General features: G+C 42.3%; 1 protein-coding gene across 1 annotated transcript in view; it reads right to left on the reverse strand.

Moving 5' to 3' along the window:
• LOC126456474 (serpin B6-like) overlaps positions 1 to 21,805 on the reverse strand; it is a 168,257-nt gene that overhangs the window by 61,299 nt on the left and 85,153 nt on the right. The window contains exons 3-5 of the mRNA XM_050092225.1: positions 15,893 to 16,072; positions 10,029 to 10,236; positions 1,840 to 2,048 (exon numbers count right to left, since the gene is read on the reverse strand). Coding sequence (XP_049948182.1) covers positions 1,840 to 2,048; positions 10,029 to 10,236; positions 15,893 to 16,072 — 597 coding nt within the window. The remainder of the gene's footprint in view (positions 1 to 1,839; positions 2,049 to 10,028; positions 10,237 to 15,892; positions 16,073 to 21,805) is intronic.

The following is a 21,805-nucleotide window of genomic DNA, read 5'->3' on the forward strand; positions in this document are numbered from 1 at the left end:
GAGAATTTGATTTTCGTGATATGGGAGAATTATATTCTTTTGGTTGAGGGGGGGGGGGGGAACTGCGAAATTGAGTTCTGGCTTTGTGAACTTGAAATTTGACTCGGAAACGCTCTTTGCGCCAGAACTGGCGCAGATATACTACTGAATTCTGAATTTGTCTACATTGGCAAAGGTAGCTACACGAACTGAGGGCTCGTAGAAGCGTGCAGGCTTCACAGTATTCGATGGTTGTCTGCTGTATATATTCAGCTATCGCAAGTAACACTGCAAGTTCTGGCGAACTGCTCCACAGTATGTCAGTTTTCATTTATTTAAAAGTAAATAAATTTCATTTATAATTTTCGTATAGCAAAAACATTGGAGCGAAATACATTGGTGTCCAAAATTAAAGCAACAAACCGCTATTTCCCTGGCCTGTGTCAAATTCACTATATAATCATGCAAACAATAAAATGTTCATACAATCGTGTTCTGCACCGAAAATGATATCAATGACTGAAGGGCACGTATGAAACGAGATAGTGTTTGCCGCGTAGTTGGACACCCACAATCGTTGTGTACACAATAACAGGCGCTGCAGTAATGGTACAGAGAAAACAGACGCCTACAGACTCTCTGTGGTGGAGGGCCAGAGAAAGTAAGGTAGTAGGAGAGTCGCTAACAGCTGTGGCCCAATGCCTTAATGTGAATCGTTCTGTTGTTTCTCGGATGTGGCGACAGTTTAGAGAGACCAAAACTGTATCTTGTAGACCGGGGCGTGGCCGACCATGTGTAGCTTCGGAAGAGAGGACCGTTATTTGGCTGTAAGGGCACGACAGTACCGCATTAGTACTGCACGGCAAGTGAGCTCGCAGCATCCACTGGATGTGTTGTATTAAGGCAAACAGTGTGCAGAAGGTTTCAACAGAGTGGCCTTCGTTGATGGAGAGTTGCTGTATGTCTACCTCTGGCGCATCTTCACAGATAGGAACGTCTAAATTGGAGTCGTCAACGAATCACCTGGAGGGTCGACAGTGGACCAACGTTCTTTTCACAGATCAGTTCCGATTTAGTCTGGAGAGTGATTCTCGATGGTTTCGCATCAGGAGGGAACGTGGAACACAATTTCGGGGCCCAACTATTGGGGAAAGAGATTGATATCAAGGAGGAACCCTAATGGCGTGGGTACCGATTATGTTGACCACTCGAACCGCTGTTCATGAAATTGTACAGGTGAATCAGCCTGGTTCAACTGCTGTCAGGTATCGTGACGAGATCTTGAGACCCCATACGCGGTTGTTGCGAGGTGCTGTGGGCCCAGAATTCGTACTGATGGACGATAATGCTCGACCTCAAAGAGAACGGGTAGTTGATGTTTTCTTGGAAAGATATTGCACACATGGCGTGGCCTGCTAGCTGTCCTGATTAAAACCCTTTAGAGCATGTCTGGGATTCTCTAGGAAGGCGGCTTGAATCACGTCAACATTCATCAACCACTCTCAAAGACTTGCGAGCAGTTCTTCAGGAAGGATGGGTGTTAGTGCCTCGACATGAGACTGATTCACATCATACTTCGTCGTTGTCAGGTCTGTATTGCTGCCAGAGATGGTCACACCCCAAAGTGAGCACATTAACCAGTTGTCGGAATGTGTGTGCAAAACCATTAAATTGGAAAAAAGATCATTTTTGTGTACAGATGTGCATTTTGCAGTTACTTTACAATCACCTATTTATACCGTTTTGTGGCAAAATAAACGCAACCTTGCTAAATGTCCGTTTGTTGCTTTAATTTTGGACACCAGTGTAATACCAAACATTTTTTGTTCGTCTTGATAATGAGAAAGTGAATTGCTGTACCTTGTAAGGCAGAAGAAGTATCTGTGAGTGGGGCACTTGCAGCTCAGTGTATCTGAACTTGGCTTTCACAAACATCATCTGAACATCCGTTGTTGATGCTGAACGGAAAGGCATCAGTGCGGTGCTTCTTTTGTCAAACTTTGTTGCCCAGTCGCCTTTGAAGTAAATTGCATTTCCTATTACCGCTATTGTGTCAGAATTCAGAACACCTGTAAAAAAATAATTGTGTACAGTATTAGACTACAGAACTCATTAAGGACAAAATACACACACACACACACACACAGAGAGGGAGAGAGAGTGAGTGAGAGAGAGAGAGAGAGAGAGAGAGAGAGAGAGAAAGATGTTTATGAATGCCTAGGGCCCGATTCAGCTATTGCGGTTTAATCATAGCGCTAAATAGAGGGGTTTATCCTGGATAACTTCAGGGTGGTTTCGCATGTGTTGATTTACTTTAGTCAACAAAAAATCGCAAAAATAAATGTGGTTCAAGAAGATGAGCGTCGAATATGGTGTAATTAGGTGAACGTAATAAACGCATGAGACGAGAATAAATGAAGCTGTAATCACAGTTACATGGGAAAAAATTATATTTATACATACAAAACAGAAGTTAGTTAACTTGCCAAAATGTAGTGACCATACGCTGTATGTGGGAAAGTACGCAGTACACTGTTCAAAATCCAGAAACTATTTAAGTTGCACGAAGCTAGTTAAGTTGAAGAGAGTGTTACCAACAGGAATGCTAGAACTACTGGATATCTTTGATCGACTGTTTAGAATAAAGTTATTTACCATCATGTTTTGGTCACTGGGATTTTCAACCAAATAAGACGCTTCTAAAAAGATTTTACAATATCTGTAGATGCACCGTCTGACAAAAAAAAAAAAAAAAAAAAAAATAAGAAACACCCAAACGCATGGTCGGACGTCAATATAACTTCGTAGATAAACACACCATCGGCGGGCATCTAAATGATTAGAGATGCAGTTCTCTGTGAAAACCATCATAGTACAATACTGTTGTTCACGTTTACTGTTATCACCAGGACTAGTAGGTTACATAACGGTCGTGAACAGCGTCAGATGTTGAGTGGTCCCTGTGAAGGACACAGATGTTGTGTACTGATGAGATTTAAATTACGATAAAGACATTCTAGTATTTCCAGCAGATGAAGGTAACGCTACAGTGTTAGTGAAGTAAAAACGAAGAAAGAAGACTACTGTAGTAAAACTTGGAAATTATTAAAACGAGGAAGATACAGAGAGCTTATGGGAGATCCCACAACTTTTGTTCTCAGGGTTTCGATTTTACCTATTGAGAGGAAGGGTCTCATCAAATGAAACACATTGCCACCAAGATCGTATGCCTTACCAAAAACTAACAACGTAGTATTCTACTGACACCAATACTAATGCCATTGATTGCCAGATCTATGGGATTGTCAAACACTTAGCCACTCTTCTACAGCTATTTGTAGGAAAACCTGACTTATATTAAAGATTTTGGTCATTTTATCAAAAAATTAAAATCCTTCACGTGAGTTTAACCCTGTTCACAATTACTGCTCTTAATAACATGATGTCAGAGTTGAAAGTATTTTAGTAAAGAATGTGTTAAGTCTCTTTAAAAGTATTGCCATATTAACTTATTTCCAGTGGAACAACATTTTCTATGAGTAAACTGATGGTGTGCCTATGGGGAACCCACTCATTGTAATTGAATGAAAAACCAGCTGATTACCTGGAACTGCCTGAAGATGCATTTATTCCAAACTTTTGTTCTCTTTCCTCGCTCTCTGTCCCTCTCGTCCTTCACCCCGTTTCTCTGTCCATCTCCTCCACCCCTTTTCTCTGTCCATCACCTCTGTCCCCCAATGACTATCCATCTCCTCTTGCTCTGTCTCTGCCCATTTTCTCGTCCCCTTCTGTCAATCTGCCCCACCCCCTTTCTGTCCTTCTGTTCTTCCATCTCCTTTTCTGTCCCTCTAATTCCGTCTCCTCGTCCTCCCTCTTAGTTTCATCTCCTCCTCTCCCCCTCTCTCATCCTTGCCCAATCTCGCTCTTCATCTTCTCCTCCTCCTTCCCCTGTTCATCTCCTACGCTTTCCTTTCTCTATCTATTGCTCTCACACCTCTCTGTCCATCTCCTTTTCTTCCCTCTCCTTGTCCATTTCCTCCTCCCTCTCTCTCTCTCTGTCCATCTCCTCCTGCCGGCCGCGGTGGTCTAGCGGTTCTAGGCGCGCAGTCCGGAACCGTGCGACTGCTACGGTCGCAGGTTCGAATCCTGCCTCGGGCATGGATGTGTGTGATGTCCTTAGGTTAGTTAGGTTTAAGTAGTTCTAAGTTCTAGGGGACTGATGACCACAGCTGTTAAGTCCCATAGTGCTCAGAGCCATTTGAACCAACCATCTCCTCCTGCTCCCATCTGTGCCCATCTGCTTCTTCCCCTTCGATGTCTGTCCATTTCCTCCTCTCTCTCCGCGTATCACGGTCTTCCAAATAGGAGGCTGGTGGTTCTTACCCCGACAGTATTTCTTTCCAGGTAGTAACTAACATGTGTACATAATTTGGTTGAAATCGTTCCAGGAGTTTAGGACGAGTTCTTCCCATGTACATACATGCCAAATATATTTCACATATTTTAACGTATCTCAAGCGTGTTTGTGCACATTTCACATGTGTCTGTTGCGAACTTCGCCTAGAGATTTCTTTTTCACGCAGTTCAATTTTTATGACGTCTTATCTCTTGAACCATGTCATGTAAAATAATATAATTTTGCAGGTACTATCAATCATATATCTGGATACTGTTACGGAGTGTGTTACAAATGGATTTGACAGTAAAGCCGTAATAAATTAAAACGTCATGCATGATGCGGCAGCTTTTCATGCGGTTCACTGTTTTAGACGTTGTACCTCCTGAACTATGTATCGTGCAGTGATACACTTTTCTAGGTACTTTCCATGGCTAATGTAGATACCGTCTGCTGAATGGTTTGCGAATAGAACTAGTAGTAGAGAAGTAAGAAACTGTGACGTCATTCATGATGCGGCAGTTTTCACGCGTCGCAGCGTTTATGACGTCACACATCCTGACCTATGAGTCGAAAAATGGCATAGTTTTGCAGGTAAATTCAGTCTATAAAATGTGTCACGAAGACAGTTAGTAATAAATCAAAACGTCATGGTTGATGCGACAGCCTTACTGCACGAACTGAGGAAATGGAGTAACCGGTAAACTTTTGTTCCCTTCATCATTTTTTATGGATCGTCAGCGAGAGAAATTTTCGTAATGGCTTGAAATTTTGTGTAAAGTTTGTTACAAATTTCTAAGTATTCCCATTCTCAAATACTGGATAACTTAAGCATGGGTATTCGTGCGTCGTGGCTTTCTCATCCGCACATTTATTTCTTATTCCCACCCGAGCGGTCTAAGGCGCTGCAGTCATGGACTGTAAGGCTGGTCCCGGCGGAGGATCGAGTCCTCCCTCGGGCATAGGTGTGTGTGTTTGTCCTTAGGATAATTTAGGTTAAGTAGTGTGTAAGCTTAGGGACTGACAACCTTAGCAGTTAAGTCCCATAAGATTTCACACACATTTTCTTACTCCCTCAATGATGATTTCCAAACACTAAGTGAAATGTCTACCGAGTTTGTGTGAAGTCTGTTCAGTGCTTCGGGAAGAGATCTGGAACATTAATACAGACAAATATACGTACTCGTATATCCATTTTTATAATATGTATGCATGTATGGATTTGAAGAAGAACCCTTCAGACAATGAAGAAGAAACCCTGATGCTGGTTTCGTCACGTGGATGATAATTTCGTTATATGGCCTCAAGGAGTAAAATAACTGTCTAAATTTCTAAATTTTCTGAATAATATAAATTATAATATAAAGTTCACTATTTAAAAAAAAGATACGGCAAAAGTTCATTTTTGGATGTACAAGTAATTATAAAACCAGAAGAAACATTAGGGCATTAGGTCTACAGAAGTTCCAATCAAACGGATAGATTTCTCCGCAGAAATTGTAGTCATCTTCTCAAGAAGAAAACTAGAGTGAGCGAAACATTCGTGGAGCATATAAAAGAAATCTGTGAACCACAGTACTTGGAAGATAAGAACGTTCATTTAAGAACAGCCTTCAGAAGAAACGGCTACTCTTACAAAGAGATAAATAGAACACTACAACGTAAAATGCTTAGAGCTTGTAATGAAAAAGAACCATCAAAGGGAGTTTTTCAGCCATTTGTAAAAACCGTTACGTATTCCATCAGTGAAGTGCCCACTTTGGGCGGTAGTGTTTAAGCCAACAAGAAAGGTGCGCGAATATTCGAACACTCCAAAAACGCTACTCACGTCGCCTGCTGCAGCAGGAGTTTATACAGTCTGTTGCTCCTGTTGTTAATTGTGTGTAGGAACTACAAGAAAAAAACACCTATCTTAAGGAACACAAGAGCAATTGTGGCCTGTGTAAAACGGATAAATCAGCAGTAGCTGATCATGCACTAGGCCTGGGACCCAAGTAGTTTCTCTGACACGGTGGTTTAAGCACAGTCTAATAATTATTAAGCTAAGACGTGCAGGTTGTAGCAGAAATGAGAACAGTGAGAAACTCAACACAAGAATTAGGGATCACGAAGTAGACGAAATCAAGAAATTCTGCTGTCTAGGCAGCAAAATAGCTCTTGACGGACGGAATAAGGAAGGCATAGAAAGGAGTCTAGCACTGGAAAAAGGCATTCCTGACCAAGAGAAGCCGACTAGTATCAAACCTAGGTCTTAATCTGAGGAATAAACTTCTGAGAATGTACGTTTGGAGCACAGCTTTGCTTGTTAGTGAAACATGGACTGTGGGAAAACCGGAACAGAAGAGAATCGAAGCACCTTAGATGTGGTGCTACAGAAGAATGTTGAAAGTTAGGTGGGCTGATAAGGTTAGGAATGCAGAGGTTCACAGCAGAATCGGCGAGAAAATGAGTATATGGAAAATACTGACAAGAAGAAAGGGTAGACTGGTGGAACATCTATTAACCCTAGGACGCCCAAGCCTTTTTTTCTAACTTGCATGCCTAAGGGGGGAGGGGGGGGGGGGGGTTCGGCGAGCCCACAGGTATTAAATAAGTTTACTGACGAAAAATTACAACTTTCAAAATGGTTTATGTATTTTAACTAAGGCATCGGTTTATAAATGTTGTTAATTGTTATAAATATTGGATTGAGTGAATAAAAAATTGACATATTGCAATACAAAATACAGATGTGTTCACATACAATAGACTACTCTGAGTCCTCAACTTCAAGGCAAGAGACACACTTCACAATTTTTTCTGAATGTGTGTACCCACATGTTTATGACCCTGTCCACAATACTGTTTTGGTTTACTTAGATTGTTGTACTTCTGCTTCTTTGTTTTAGCTTTTCTTACACAAATATGGCACCGACCTTTCCCTGCAGGAGGCTGACGTGCTTCTGTTGTCACTTCTTTGATTTGCTTTTGTAGAATAGTCTCCATTGATTGAACAATTTGGTTAGATAACCCTCTTGCACTGGCACTTCTTTCTTCTACCTGCAATTTCACTAGTTGCATCCCAGCTTGCAGAAGATAAAGTTTCCGTTTGTTGTGTTTCTTTTCATTCCATCTTGGATGTTGCTGGATGTATATGATGGTTGCATTGATAGCACAAATGTCGATGAGAGAGTAAAATACAGATAGAGACCATCTCTTTGTTCCCATCTTGCACGTGTACATACGCGCCATTTGATCAATGGTATCAATTCCACCTTTAGTGGAATTATAATATGCATTTATCTCAGATTTATTCTTTTGTCCTCCAACAGTGCTTTTATCTTGGTGCACTGTTGTCAAACATCAGTAAGTTTGTACTTGGTTTCGTTTTTGCTGTGTAGGACTCCAAAGTTACTGGAGGCCTACGTGTTGGGAACTGCACTAACTCACTGCAAGTTTACAAGATAAATAACAGCTGACTGACATCAACAATCACTTCCTCTGAAAGTAAACCGATTGTTGTGAATATCAAGAATACCAACCAACAAGAAACTAACTTTCATTGTTGTAGAGATGAGAAATACGAAATCCTACTGAGGGAAATTTTCTATAGCATGGAAGGCTAAGGGGGGGTTGTTGGACCCATAATAAGTTTATTTATTTTTTCTTTCAAAGCAGGAATTTTCTATAAAATATATTGACACTAACATTTCATAAAATAGCCAACAAACAATAACTCAAATGGAATATGTAGTATGAAAGTTACTCGGGCAAAAGCAGGGGTCATAAGAAAATTGTAGGTTCAACGAACCCCCCTCCCCCCTTAGGCGTCCTAGTGTTAAGACATTAGGGAATAATGGCCATGGTACTAGGGGAAGATGTAGAGGGAAAACCTGTAGAGGACGACAGAGACTGGAATACATCCAGCAAATAACTGAGGACGTATGTCGCAAGTGCTGCGCTGAGATGATGAGGTTGGCACAGGAGAGGAATTTGTGGCAGGCTCCGTCAAATCATTCAGAAAACTGATACGGTCATAGAAACACAAAAGCAGAGGAACAATTTCAGAAGGAAAGAAGGGACGAAGTTGAACAAGTTGTGCACCCTAGTGCTAAATAAAAGGAACTGTGCCGACTGCTCCCCGCAGCAGGCTCCGTAACACACATCCTCGCGACTACGCGACCTCTGGCACAGTCTGATGACGTCACGAACTGTTGTGTGGATACATACAGTTGCTTGCAGAGCTTGTTTCTGTAACTGGTGTCTGCATCGTTAAGGCTTACGATGGTGTCTCCAGCATTGAAAGACGAAACGTTAGGCTGACAATGTGCCTTGTACCACAGTCTTATGACCATAATACTAATATCAGCAATATCGCAGTTAACCGGCCTTGGAAGCCTGTGTTCTATGATAAATGGCAACGCCTATACTGTTGCCATTACCGGGAACATGGACCGCTGGTGAATAACATCGCATTATGTTCAGCGATGAATGGCGGTTCTGCATTGCCCCGGATGACAATCGTTGGTGGGTATGGCAGCAACCTAGGGAGAGATCCCGTTCTACCCATGTGTTACAATGGCACAGCGGAGTTACTCCTGGCATCATTCTGCAGGAAGGAATCTGGTATGACATCTGGTCAGGACTCGTAGTGTGGATTGAAGGAAATCTGATGGCGCAATGGTGCATCAGGTACTTCCTCATGTATTACCTCCCAAGTGCGACAATATTGTGGTGCCATTTCTCAACAGGACAACACTCGTCCAGACATGTTAGGTGTCTGTATGAGCTGTCTATGTCGCGAAGAGGTACTCCTATGGTGAACAAGATCCTCAGATCTGTCCCTGACAATGTGTATGGCACCAGCTCGTAGGTGAACACCGTCCCAGTGCCAATATCCAGGATATAAAGAATCAGTTACAACAGCTGTGGGTCAGTTCAGGAGAGCGTGCAACAGCTTTATGACATTCTTCCCAACCGAATCAGTGCGTGCATCCATGTCAGATGGGCTGCAGTGTCATGCTGAGAAGTGGAACCATAGTGCCAAGTGCCTTGTAAATTTGACTCGATATTATAATAACTGAAATAACTTCACACACCCTCTCAACCCGTGAAGTTTCATTTCGTTTGCTCGCCGCCTTCTGGGTGCTTCACTTTTCTTGTCAGGCACTGTACAGTATTTTTGACGTGCTAGGACACTGTTATACGCCGTTGATAATGGCGGAAGTGCCAAAATTGCAGTTGTGTATTGAAAAATAAAATGTCACAGTCAAAGGAGGACACCACAGGTGAACTTAAAAAAATTAACTAAATCAATTTATGAAAGTTATTCATAGTAGCAAGTGAATAATTATTTATTCAGTGGAGATGCATGAATTGCTCCATTCTACGCCATCCTACATCTGTAAAATGAACGACTAACTGAATATAATCACAGTAGATTGATTTTGAGATGTCTACATGAAATATATAAACAAGGATAAATGTTTTTTGGGTAGTCTACTTCTTCTTTGGCTAAATTCAAAATATGAAGTCCCATATTAAAAAATAGCCGTGTTAATCAAGTATCTGGTGACAACTGGGCCACGCTCCACTCCGAACTACTGTACTCGTACACGTGACATCAGCGAGCACCAACATGGCCACCACATCCTTTTTAAATACATTTACTTACCAGGCTGTACTAAATTCCTTATCTTCTGACGCGTCTGGTCCTCTACCCACTTGTTTATGTGAGACCTCGCCTCTTCCGAGCGACTGAAGTCTAATTCCTGAGCTCCAGAAAGGAATCTGAGAGCAGCCGCCTTGAAGTCTTCTTTGATTCCGCAGCCATACTTTAAGAAAATCCTGTTTGCGATATGAAGCGTCACCTCGTCGTACTCCTAAAACATGTTGCGCATATTTGTACACTGATAATTTAACTCTAGACAATGATAAATTACTGAAACCATTCAATTTTTCATTTAAATAATGGAAAACTGCACCAGTTACTTATGTTTTCATACTTAACACAACGCGTTCCGAGAATTTATTCTCATCTTCAGATGCACTGATTTACATGAATACTTTTGCAGATGTTTGCATGTATGGTTTTCTGCGTCTCTTGTGCTGTAGATGTTTCTTTGAAGTTACACTGCAATCGGAAAATCGGACAGAAAAAAGCTTGGAATGTTTTTATGTGCTAGTGTTATAAATGGTATCTATGTTTATGTACTTACAGGCACTGTGCCTCTTTCATTAGACAGAATATCACACACAAAAATATCATCAGTTAAAACGTTCGTTGTGTAATCAAAATCAGTTACGATGTTTGTTTTGTAATCAAAACATGCTACAAACATATTACGACACTATGATTTCACAAAGAGTTTGTACACAGTCAGACGTACTAAAGAGTTTTCGGATTACATTGTTATGCATGCACTTTGGTGACAAAGTCACCTATTACTATCGCCGGCCGGAGTGGCCGAGCGGTTCTAGGCACTACAGTCTGGAACCGCGCGACCGCTACGGTCGCAGGTTCGAATCCTGCCTCGGGCATGGATGTGGGTGATGTCCTTAGGTTAGTTATGTTTAAGTAGTTCTAAGTTCTAGGGGACTGATGACCTCAGAAGTTAAGTCCCATAGTGCTCAGAGCCATTTGAACCTATTACTATCGTCTCGGTCCTCCTTTAGCCCGGCATAGTGCAACAACTCGACGTGGGATGGACTCAACAACTCACTGGAAGTCCCCTGCTGAAATACAGAGCCATACTGTCTCTATAGCCGTCCACAATTGCAAAAGTGTTGCCAGTGCTGGATTTTGGGCATGAACTGACCTCTCGATTATGTGCCATAAATGTTCCATGGGATTCATGTCGGGCGATCTGAGTGTCCAAATTATTTACTCGGATTATCCAGGATGTTTTTCAAACCGATCACGAACGATCGTGGCCCAGTGATATTTCACATTCTCATGAAGTCCATGAATGGTTGCAAATGGTCTCCAAGCAACTGAACATAACCATTTCCACTCAATGATCGTTTCAGTTGGACCAGAGGAACCAGTCTGTTCCATGTAAACACAACCCACACCATTATGGAACCACCAACAGCTCGCACAGTGCCTTGTGGACAACCTGGGACTGTCGCTTCGTGGGGTGTGGAGCACACTCGAACCCTACCATCAGCTCTTGTCAAGTGGAATCATGATTCATCTGACCAGTCCACAGATTTCCAGTAGCCAAGAGTCCAACCGATAAGGTTACAAGCCTAGGAGAGGCGCTGCAGCGATATCGGTCGTCTGCCGCCATAACCCATTAAGGTAAAATTTCACTGCACTGTCCTGACGGAGACGTTCGTCATACTTCCCACATTGATTTCTGCGATCATTTCACGTAGTGTTGCTTGTCTGTTAACACTGACAACTCTACGCAAATGCCACTGCTCTCGGTCGGTAACTGAAGCCAGCGCTGCGTTGTCCGTTGTGAGAGGTAATGCCTGAAACTTAGTATTCTGGGTACATTCTTGACACTGTGGCCCACGGAATATCGAATTCCCTAACGATATCCGGAATGGAATGTCCCAAGCATCTAGCACCAACAACCATTCTCCATTCGAACTCTTCATTCCCGTCACGCAACCATAATCATGACAGAAACCTTTTCACATGAATCACCTGAGTACAAATGACAGCTCCGCCAATGCACTGCCCTTTTATACCTTGTATACGCTTTACTACCACCATCTGTATACACTCCTGGAAATGGAAAAAAGAACACATTGACACCGGTGTGTCAGACCCACCATACTTACTCCGGACACTGCGAGAGGGCTGTACAAGCAATGATCACACGCACGGCACAGAGGACACACCAGGAACCGCGGTGTTGGCCGTCGAATGGCGCTAGCTGCGCAGCATTTGTGCACCGCCGCCGTCAGTGTCAGCCAGTTTGCCGTGGCATACGGAGTTCCATGGCAGTCTTTAACACTGGTAGCATGCCGCGACAGCGTGGACGTGAACCGTATGTGCAGTTGACGGACTTTGAGCGAGGGCGTATAGTGGGCATGCGGGAGGCCGGGTGGACGTACCGCCGAATTGCTCAACACGTGGGGCGTGAGGTCTCCACAGTACATCGATGTTGTCGCCAGTGGTCGGCGGAAGGTGCACGTGCCCGTCGACCTGGGACCGGACCGCAGCGACGCACGGATGCACGCCAAGACCGTAGGATCCTACACAGTGCCGTAGGGGACCCCACCGCCACTTCCCAGCAAATTAGGGACAAATTGCTCCTGGGGTATCGGCGAGGACCATTCGCAACCGTCTCCATGAAGCTGGGCTACGGTCCCGCACACCGTTAGGCCGTCTTCCGCTCACGCCCCAACATCGTGCAACCCGCCTCCAGTGGTGTCGCGACAGGCGTGAATGGAGGGACGAATGGAGACGTGTCGTCTTCAGCGATGAGAGTCGCTTCTGCCTTGGTGCCAATGATGGTCGTATGCGTGTTTGGCGCCGTGCAGGTGAGCGCCACAATCAGGACTGCATACGACCGAGGCACACAGGGCCAACACCCGGCATCATGGTGTGGGGAGCGATCTCCTACACTGGCCGTACACCACTGGTGATCGTCGAGGGGATACTGAATAGTGCACGGTACATCCAAACCGTCATCGAACCCATCGTTCTACCATTCCTAGACCGGCAAGGGAACTTGCTGTTCCAACAGGACAATGCACGTCCGCATGTATCCCGTGCCACCCAACGTGCTCTAGAAGGGGTACGTCAACTACCCTGGCCAGCAAGATCTCCGGATCTGTCCCCCATTGAGCATGTTTGGGACTGGATGAAGCGTCGTCTCACGCGGTCTGCACGTCCAGCACGAACGCTGGTCCAACTGAGGCGCCAGGTGGAAATGGCATGGCAAGCCGTTCCACAGGACTACATCCAGCATCTCTACGATCGTCTCCATGGGAGAATAGCAGCCTGCATTGCTGCGAAAGGTGGATATACACTGTAGTAGTGCCGACATTGTGCATGCTCTGTTGCCTGTGTCTATGTGCCTGTGGTTCTGTCAGTGTGATCATGTGATGTATCTGACCCCAGGAATGTGTCAATAAAGTTTCCCCTTCCTGGGACAATGAATTCACGGTGTTCTTATTTCAATTTCCAGGAGTGTATGTCCATATCGCCATCTCATGACCTCTCACCTCAGAGTAAAGTTGTCAATTATAAAATATATTGATACCGCTTTTGGCTACTGAATTATCGATTACATTTTTTATACACGAGGAAATGTACAAATTTATGAAAATATTTACAGTTATCATATGCATGAGAAACATTTGAAAAGAATAACTGATTGATTATATAGTTTGTCATTGAGAATTTTTTCTCCTTGCTTTTTGTGGCGTCCAAAAATTTCAAGTTCATCTATTACATCTATTGTATGTGATTTTTGGAGGTGCTGGAGTTCGTAAAATCTTTTTCTGTGTTTTCAGAAGGTTGTCCAGTGTTTTTCATGTGTGTTGTTACTGCAATGGCCATGGCAATAATAAAGAATAACTTACTAAAGCACAAAAAGTGTTCACAAGCTGAAATTATTGAATTTAAAGAGTTAGTAGAAATAATCCCTAGCTACATGTACTTTACATGTTTATCAACAACTAGATCGGCTAGCCAAGGGCTGATCGATATCTAGCACAACAGACATTTTCATAGACCATCTAGAACACAAAGCATTCGTCAGCTAAGAATTGCTGAAAAAAACGTAATATAGTGCAAAATACGTGTGGATGATACCTTAATTTTAGTCAAAGATACACCAAGACACCAGTAACATCATAAATTTGTTTTATAATACACGCAAGAAAAGAAATTTCGCAGCTGAATACCAAAAATAATAGGATTAATTTTCTACAATTGTCCACAGAAAACGAAAACAGGATCAATTTCAAAATATAGACAAAAAATACAATGTCCAACTATACAATCTCTGCCACATCATGTAACGCCTCTGTAGACAAGAAAACTGCATACAAAATGATGGTACACAAAGCAAATAAATTCCAATGAACAAAGAGGACAGGGTGAAAGAGTAAGACACCATTAAGAAAATTGCCATGGCCAATGACTTCTCCACCTCAATGACAGACAATATACTGAAACCAATAAAAAAATGATTTCTTAGCTGTTTAGAAGGATCCAATAATACAGACAAGTGATGGCCAGCATACATTACACAGGTAATATGTTTCAAAAAATAGGTATTGTACATAGGTCAAAGTTCGAAATTAGTTTTCTCTACAAACTAACTGCAAAAAAATTAGTCCAAACCTTAAACAATAAAAAACGTAAATTCTCAGACTCAGCAATATACAAAATCATATGCAAAACTTGCACATGTTACTGCACAGGACAAACTGGCAGGAATTTCCAAATTAGATAAACTGAATGCATGAACTGTTACACACATATTCAATTGACAAAATCAGCAATTGCAACACACAAGACACTGGACACTCATTCAAAAACATAGAAGAAGGTATGAAGATATTGCAACACATGAAAAAAATTCGCATACAGTGGATTTTATGGAGGAGCTTGAAATTTTAGCCACCACTAAAAGCAACGAGAAAAAATTCTCAGTGAAAATCTAGATAGAGCAGAAGTTTTCTCCTGCATATGATAACTATAATAACTTTTATAAATATGTGCATTTCCTCACATATAAAAAATGTAACCAATAATCCCATAGTCAATAGGGGTAAAAATAATTATTATAATTGATAACTTTGTATGTATCATGTGATCCAAAAGCACTGCAACACTTCTTACTGAGTAAAACTCTTTATGAAACTTTAGTATCGTAATATCTTTGTAGCATGTTTTGATTATAGGAACAAACAATGGAAGTGATGATCTGCATGTGTGTGACATTTTGTTTGATGGAGGTTGCTCAATACCTGAAAGTAGGAATACAAGAATACCATTTCGAGTGATGGACACTCGTAGATTACACTAGACACTCCTACATTCATTTTGTCCGATTTTCCGATTGCAGTATAACCTCAAAAAGACATGTACAATGCAAGACAAGTAAAAATCACATATACGTACAAGCATCACTAAAAATATTCATGTAAACAAATGCACTTGAAAATGGGAACAAAGTCTCGCAACGCTTTGTGTTAAACATGAAAAAATAATTAACCAGTTCACTTTTTCATTATTTATATCATAAATGACACATCTGCAGGCTTACCTAAAACATCGATCATGATGAACGGAATTAAGTCATTGATTTTTTTTACATTTATTCCAAATACAGTTAAAACGAAACAGCCTAAGGCAGTGATTTCCAACCTTTCGGGTTCGTGGCTCACCTGACGAACTGCTTTATTTCTGTGTCTTCCCTGTAGGATACCTTGTAAAAACTGAAGAATTTAATAAAAAGAATTATGAAGAAAATACACCTAACGTCTATTCAACACAGTTGAGTAATAATTTAGCATCATTACAATGCAGTCTCAACGTGAATATAAAAATTTTTATTTACTTACATTTAGTTTTGTCATTAGCGCTCCGAAGCCATTCTCGATCAGTTTCCTTTCATCTGGCAGGTGTAGTCCCGCCGCGATCTCTTTTGCTGTATTCCCTTTTGCTCCAAGAAACACAAGTGCCAGAGCTACCTGAATACTTAGAGGGGAAAAGAAGAGATTCCCTGGCTGCACTGCTAAGCTCTGAAACAGAGAGTTAATGGGTCACACTGTTCAGTTACAGTAATCTCCAGATCTTTACTGCAAGCTATTCTTACTAAAACAAGAGCTGTTAAAGATGAAACGTATCGGATGTCGCAAGAAAGGCATTTCTATTTGGCTGTTTTGGCGAACCTGATTCGCTGAGCAAATCTCCATCCATATTAATCTCCTATCATTCACCTATTGTGTTGCATTTTATCCATGTATTGTTTCGCAGGTGATGAAGGTCTAAAGCAGGATAATGCTCTGGGATGATAAAATGTGGTTAAGAGAAAACTTAAGTATTGTCTAAAGACGTACTCCATAACATCGGACTGATTAGATATCCACAATGAATTTTCACTCTGCAGCGGAGTGTGCGCTGATATGAAACTTCCTGGCACTTTAAAACTGTGTGTCGGACCGAGACTCGAACTCGAGACCTTTGCCTTTCGCGGGCACGCGCTCTACCATCTGAGCTACCCAAGCATGACTCACGATCCCTCCTCACAGCTTCAATTCAGCCAGTACCCCACCTCCTACCTTCAGAACTTCACAGAAGCTCTCCTGCGAAATTATCAGACATCAGAGAACTTTTAACACTGCAGCTCGTCAGCAGTCGTGAATAATTTAATGATTATAAAGAATCAACCTCGATTGCAAATAGAAACCTGATGTTGACCTAGGTTTCGGCGCGGATAACCACGTCTCCACGTCGTCTTCGGAACACACTAAAACTAAAAATTGCCCAAAGAGGCACGGTCCAACATTAATAAAGAAGGAATCTTTTGCCCTTTTGGGCGTTCTGTATTAATGTTGGACCCTGCCTCTTTAGGTAGTTTGGCCGGCCGGTGTGGCCGAGCGTTTCTAGGCCCTTCAGTCTGGAACCGTGCTGCTGATACGGTCGCAGGTTCGAATCCTGTCTCGGGCATGGATCTGTGTGATGTCCTTAGGTTAGTTAGGTTTACGTAGTTCTAAGTTCTAGGGGACTGATGATCTCAGATGTTAAGTCCCACAGTGATAAGAGCCGTTTTTAGGCAGTTTGTAGTTTTGATGTGTTCCCAAGAAGGCATGGTTATCCGCGCCGAAACCTAGGTCAACATCCGGTTTCTATTTGCAATCGAGGCTGATTCTTTATAATCATTAATTTATATTAGACATCAATGCACTTTGTCACAGCGTAAGAGGGCAATTTAAGTCATCAACTAATACGCAGTGACAACCAGATATGCGAAACCCCGTATTACTACAACGTCACTCACTCACAGTTGAAATCGGTCAGACAAATAGCAGGGTATAACACTTTGTAAAGACGTGAAATTAATCACATAGGTTCACTCAAAGGTAAAGCAGGTCGCAGATTTCTGTTCACTGATAGGGTGACAGGAAATACAGTCGGTCTGCAAAGGAAACTTCTTACAAAATACTCATGCCATTTATCCTAGAACATTGCTCCCGTGTGTGCGACTCGCACCAATCAGGATATACAGGGGACATTGAAAGTATGCAGGGAAGGGCAGCACAAATGGTCAGAGGTTTGTGTGACCCGTGGAGGAGTGTCACAGAGATGCTAAAGAAACTGAACTGGCAGACTTTTCAAGACAGATGTAAGCTATCCCTAGAAAGTGTACTTGCAAAGTTCCAAGAACTAGCCTTAAACGAAGCCTTTCGGCTTATATTACAGTCCCCCAAGTATCGTTCCCGTACGGATGGTGAGGAAGAGATCAGACTAATTACAGCATCCACAGACGCGTTTAAGTAGTCATTCTTTATTTATTTATTTATTTATTGTTCCGTGGGACCAAATTAAGGAGAAGTCTCCATGGTCATGGAACGAGTCAATACATGAAATTATAACACGATATTAGAAACAGATAAAATGAAATATAAAAAAAACATATTCAGGTGACAAGTCGTAAGTTTAAATGAAGAAAATCAATAATGTAACACTGGAATTTGCTTAATTTTTTAGCTCTTCCAGGAGCTCCTCGACAGAATAGAAGGAGTGAGCCATGAGGAAACTCTTCAGTTTAGACTTAAAAGAGTTTGGGCTACTGCTAAGATTTTTGAGTTCTTGTGGTAGCTTATCAAAAATGGATGCAGCAGAATACTGCACTCCTTTCTGCACAAGAGTCAAGGAAGTGCATTCTACATGCAGATTTGATTTCTGCCTAGTATTAACTGAGTGAAAGCTGCTAACTCTTGGGAATAGGCTAATATTGCTAACAACAAATGACATTAAAGAAAATATATACTGTGAGGGCAATGTCAGAATTCCCAGATTTTTGAATAGAGGTCGACAAGACGTTCTCGAACTTACACCACATATAGCTCGAACAGCCCGTTTTTGAGCCAAAAATACCCTTTTTGAATCAGAAAAATTACCCCAAAAAATAATACCATACGACATGAGCGTATGAAAATATGCGAAGTAGACTACTTTTCGTGTTGAAGTGTCACTTATTTCAGATACTGTTCTAATGGTAAATAAAGCAGCATTTAGCTTCTGAACAAGATCCTGGACATGGGCTTTCCACAACAGCTTACTATCTATCTGAACGCCTAGGAACTTGAACTGTTCCGTCTCGCTTATAATATGCCTATTCTGTATGATCAAAATATCTGTTCTTGTTGAATTGTGAGTTAGAAACTGTAAAAACTGAGTCTTACTGTGATTTAGCATCTAATTATTTTCCACAAGCCACAAACTTATTTCATGAACTACATTATTTCAATATTACACACAAGATCCTTCACTATCAAACTGGTGTCATCAGCAAACAGAAATATTTTTGAATCACCTGTAATACTAGAAGGCATATCATTTATATAAATAAGAAACAGCAGTGGCCCCAGCACCGACCCTTGGGGAACTCCCCACTTAACAGTGCCCCATTGGGACTGAACATCACTACCACTCTCAATATTGCGGAGAACTACCCTCTGCTTTCTGTTCTTAAAGTAAGAGGCGAACCAATTGTAAGCTTCTCCCCTTACTCCATAATGGTCCAACTTCTGCAGTAATATTTTGTGGTCAACACAGTCAAAAGCCTTCGTAAAAAAAAAAAAAAAAAAAAAAAAAAAAAAAAAAAAAAAAAAAAAACCTAGCGTTCGCAACCTTTTCTTTAATCCATCCAAAACCTCACAGAGAAAAGAGAATATAACATTTTCAGTTGTTAAACCATTTCTAAAACCAAACTGAACATTTGACAGCAAATTATGTGAATTTAAATGCTCCAGTAACCTTGTATATACAACCTTCTCGATAACTTTAGCAAACACTGATGGCATAGAAATAGGTCTAAAATGGTCAACATTATCAATGTCTCCCTTTTTATAAAGTGGCTTCACTACCGAGTACTTTAATCGGTCAGGAAACCGACCACTCCTAAAGGAAAAGTTACAGATATGTCTGAGAACTGGGCTAACATACACAGAACAATACTTCAGTATTCTGCTAGATACCCCGTCATATCCATGAGAGTTCTTGGTCTTTAGTGATTTAATTATTAACTCAATCTCCCTCTTGTCAGTATCATGGAGGAGCATTTCAGGTAACAGTCTCGGAATACTTTTTTCTAAGAGCGCTATATGATTCCCTGTTGGGACTTCCCGCTCTCTATACTCGAACGGAACGGTAAGAAACCATAACGTGTAGAACACTCGGAAGAACCCTCTGCCATGCACTTCAAAAAGGTTTGCAAAGTATGGGTGCAGCTGTAGAGATCGATCCACGCACCTTTCGATCTGCAGTCTGACTTTTACCCACTGAATCACCTAGTCACCCGTCGATTCGTTACGAATTTATAAATATTTTTAGCTGTTTATTGATTTTTAATGTATAAACTGATACTGAATCAATTTATCGAGGATGTCTGAAAATTCGTGAGGACCAAAACTGTCCACAGAGATATTTTATTCCAGAGCCATCTAAGAGTACTTGGCACCACTTGTAACTATAGAATTGTATCGATAACTATCGATAGTTACCTCTCTGCCGAGCGCAGACTTTCGTGGAGAGAGGGAGTGTTGTGTTGATGCTGTGGCTGCAGCACGTATCTTAAAAGTTATGGTGAAGTAATTCAAAATTTTTTACCACTCAAGTTTTGCCTTTAACTTCTGTGTTCACGACGCAGTATCAATGTTTATCCAAAAGGTGATGTTTCTCGGTTTCGTGTGCCGTGTCGGGAGAACAACAGTCAACCGCGTCTTGACAGTTACGGAAAAATGATGTGGACTGGTATGATCCTAAATGAAACTTCTAGGTGAAAGAAACACATATCGTTTTGACTGGCTGAATACCACGAGCGCAGGTGCTTTCTCGTTCGTACGCGTATATCGTACCCGATATTTTATGGAGCACTCGCGTCGCGATTCGGTCACGCGCACGCTTGTGTTATAAGCTATTGAGTTTTTAGTACTGTTGGATTCCATCATTCAGACAGCAACCTTATACTTCTCAATGGACACGTACTTGGAATACAAATAATGATTACGTCCATTGCGGAATAACGTTAATTGTGAAGAGTGCAGCCGGCCGGTGTGGCCGAGCGGTTCTAGGCGCTTCAGTCTGGAACCGCACGACCGCTACGGTCGCAGGTTCGAATCCTGCCTCGGACATGGATGTGTGTGATGACCATAGGTTAGATAGATTTAATAGTTCTAAGTTCTAGGGGACTGATGACCTCAGATGTTAAGTGTCATAGTGCTTAGAGCTATTGGAACCATTTTTTTGAAGAGCGCAGCCCCACCCTGTGCGAGTGTTTAACAGAATACAGATAATTCCAGCAGATAAACTTGGTATCGTTGGTGTGAGTGGCTGCTGTCCCTGCTAGATAACCGTTATTACAGGACACATCATAGCAGGCAGCGCAGAGAGCAGCAGATCAACCTCCGCAGGAAGGACCAGGTACTTAGGTTTGGGCACATGGTCGTTAAATATCCAACTCCGTTCCTGTGTCTAGGGAGTGTTGTACAGTCTCGAGTCTTTTATTAGTACTGCATATCTACCCTCTTTTGTCCGCCTGCTTAGCTGGGTGGTAAAGTGCTCGCCTCCCATACAAGTGGACCCGGGTTCGATTCCCGGCTGGGTTGGAGATTTTCTCCGCTCAGGAACTGCGGCGTGCAAGCCGCCCAATGTGGCGTCGAACGAAATACGACTTGCACTTGGCGGCCGAACTTCCCCGAATAGGTGCCTCCCGGCCAACGATGCCATAAGCTCATTTCCATTTTTTTTAATCTACCCACTTACATCCCGGACGTGTTACACACTCTTCTACACAGTCCAGCCATTTAATGCCCCCACCGCCTGTGTTGTAGGTCAACGACCAGCTACCACTCACACACGACAGGTGGCAGCACTAGCAGTGGAGGGTGTACACAGAGCGTGACGGGAGGGGGGGGGGGAGAGAGGTGACGCCGGAAACAGGCCAGTCGTTGTCGTAATGCGGAAACTGAGCGGTTTATCGGACTTCCAAAAGGGCATGATTATTGGCTTTCGGGCCACGTAAGGATATGTTTCCAAAACGGCTAAAGTTGTAAACTGCTCGCGTGTCGCCGTGGTTAAAGTATACCGATCATGCCACAATGGCTCTATCGAAAACCGGCACCGAGGCCACTGTAGCACACCACGGGCCCCAATGACAGGGGCGAACGACGGCTGCGGAGATGTATACGGGCGAATAGACCTGCAACTGTTGAGCAACTGACCGCCCAGATGAACCAAGAAGCTATCAA

This window comes from Schistocerca serialis, chromosome 2 (assembly GCF_023864345.2).
Source record: "Schistocerca serialis cubense isolate TAMUIC-IGC-003099 chromosome 2, iqSchSeri2.2, whole genome shotgun sequence".
Classification (NCBI taxonomy): Eukaryota; Metazoa; Arthropoda; class Insecta; order Orthoptera; family Acrididae; genus Schistocerca; species Schistocerca serialis.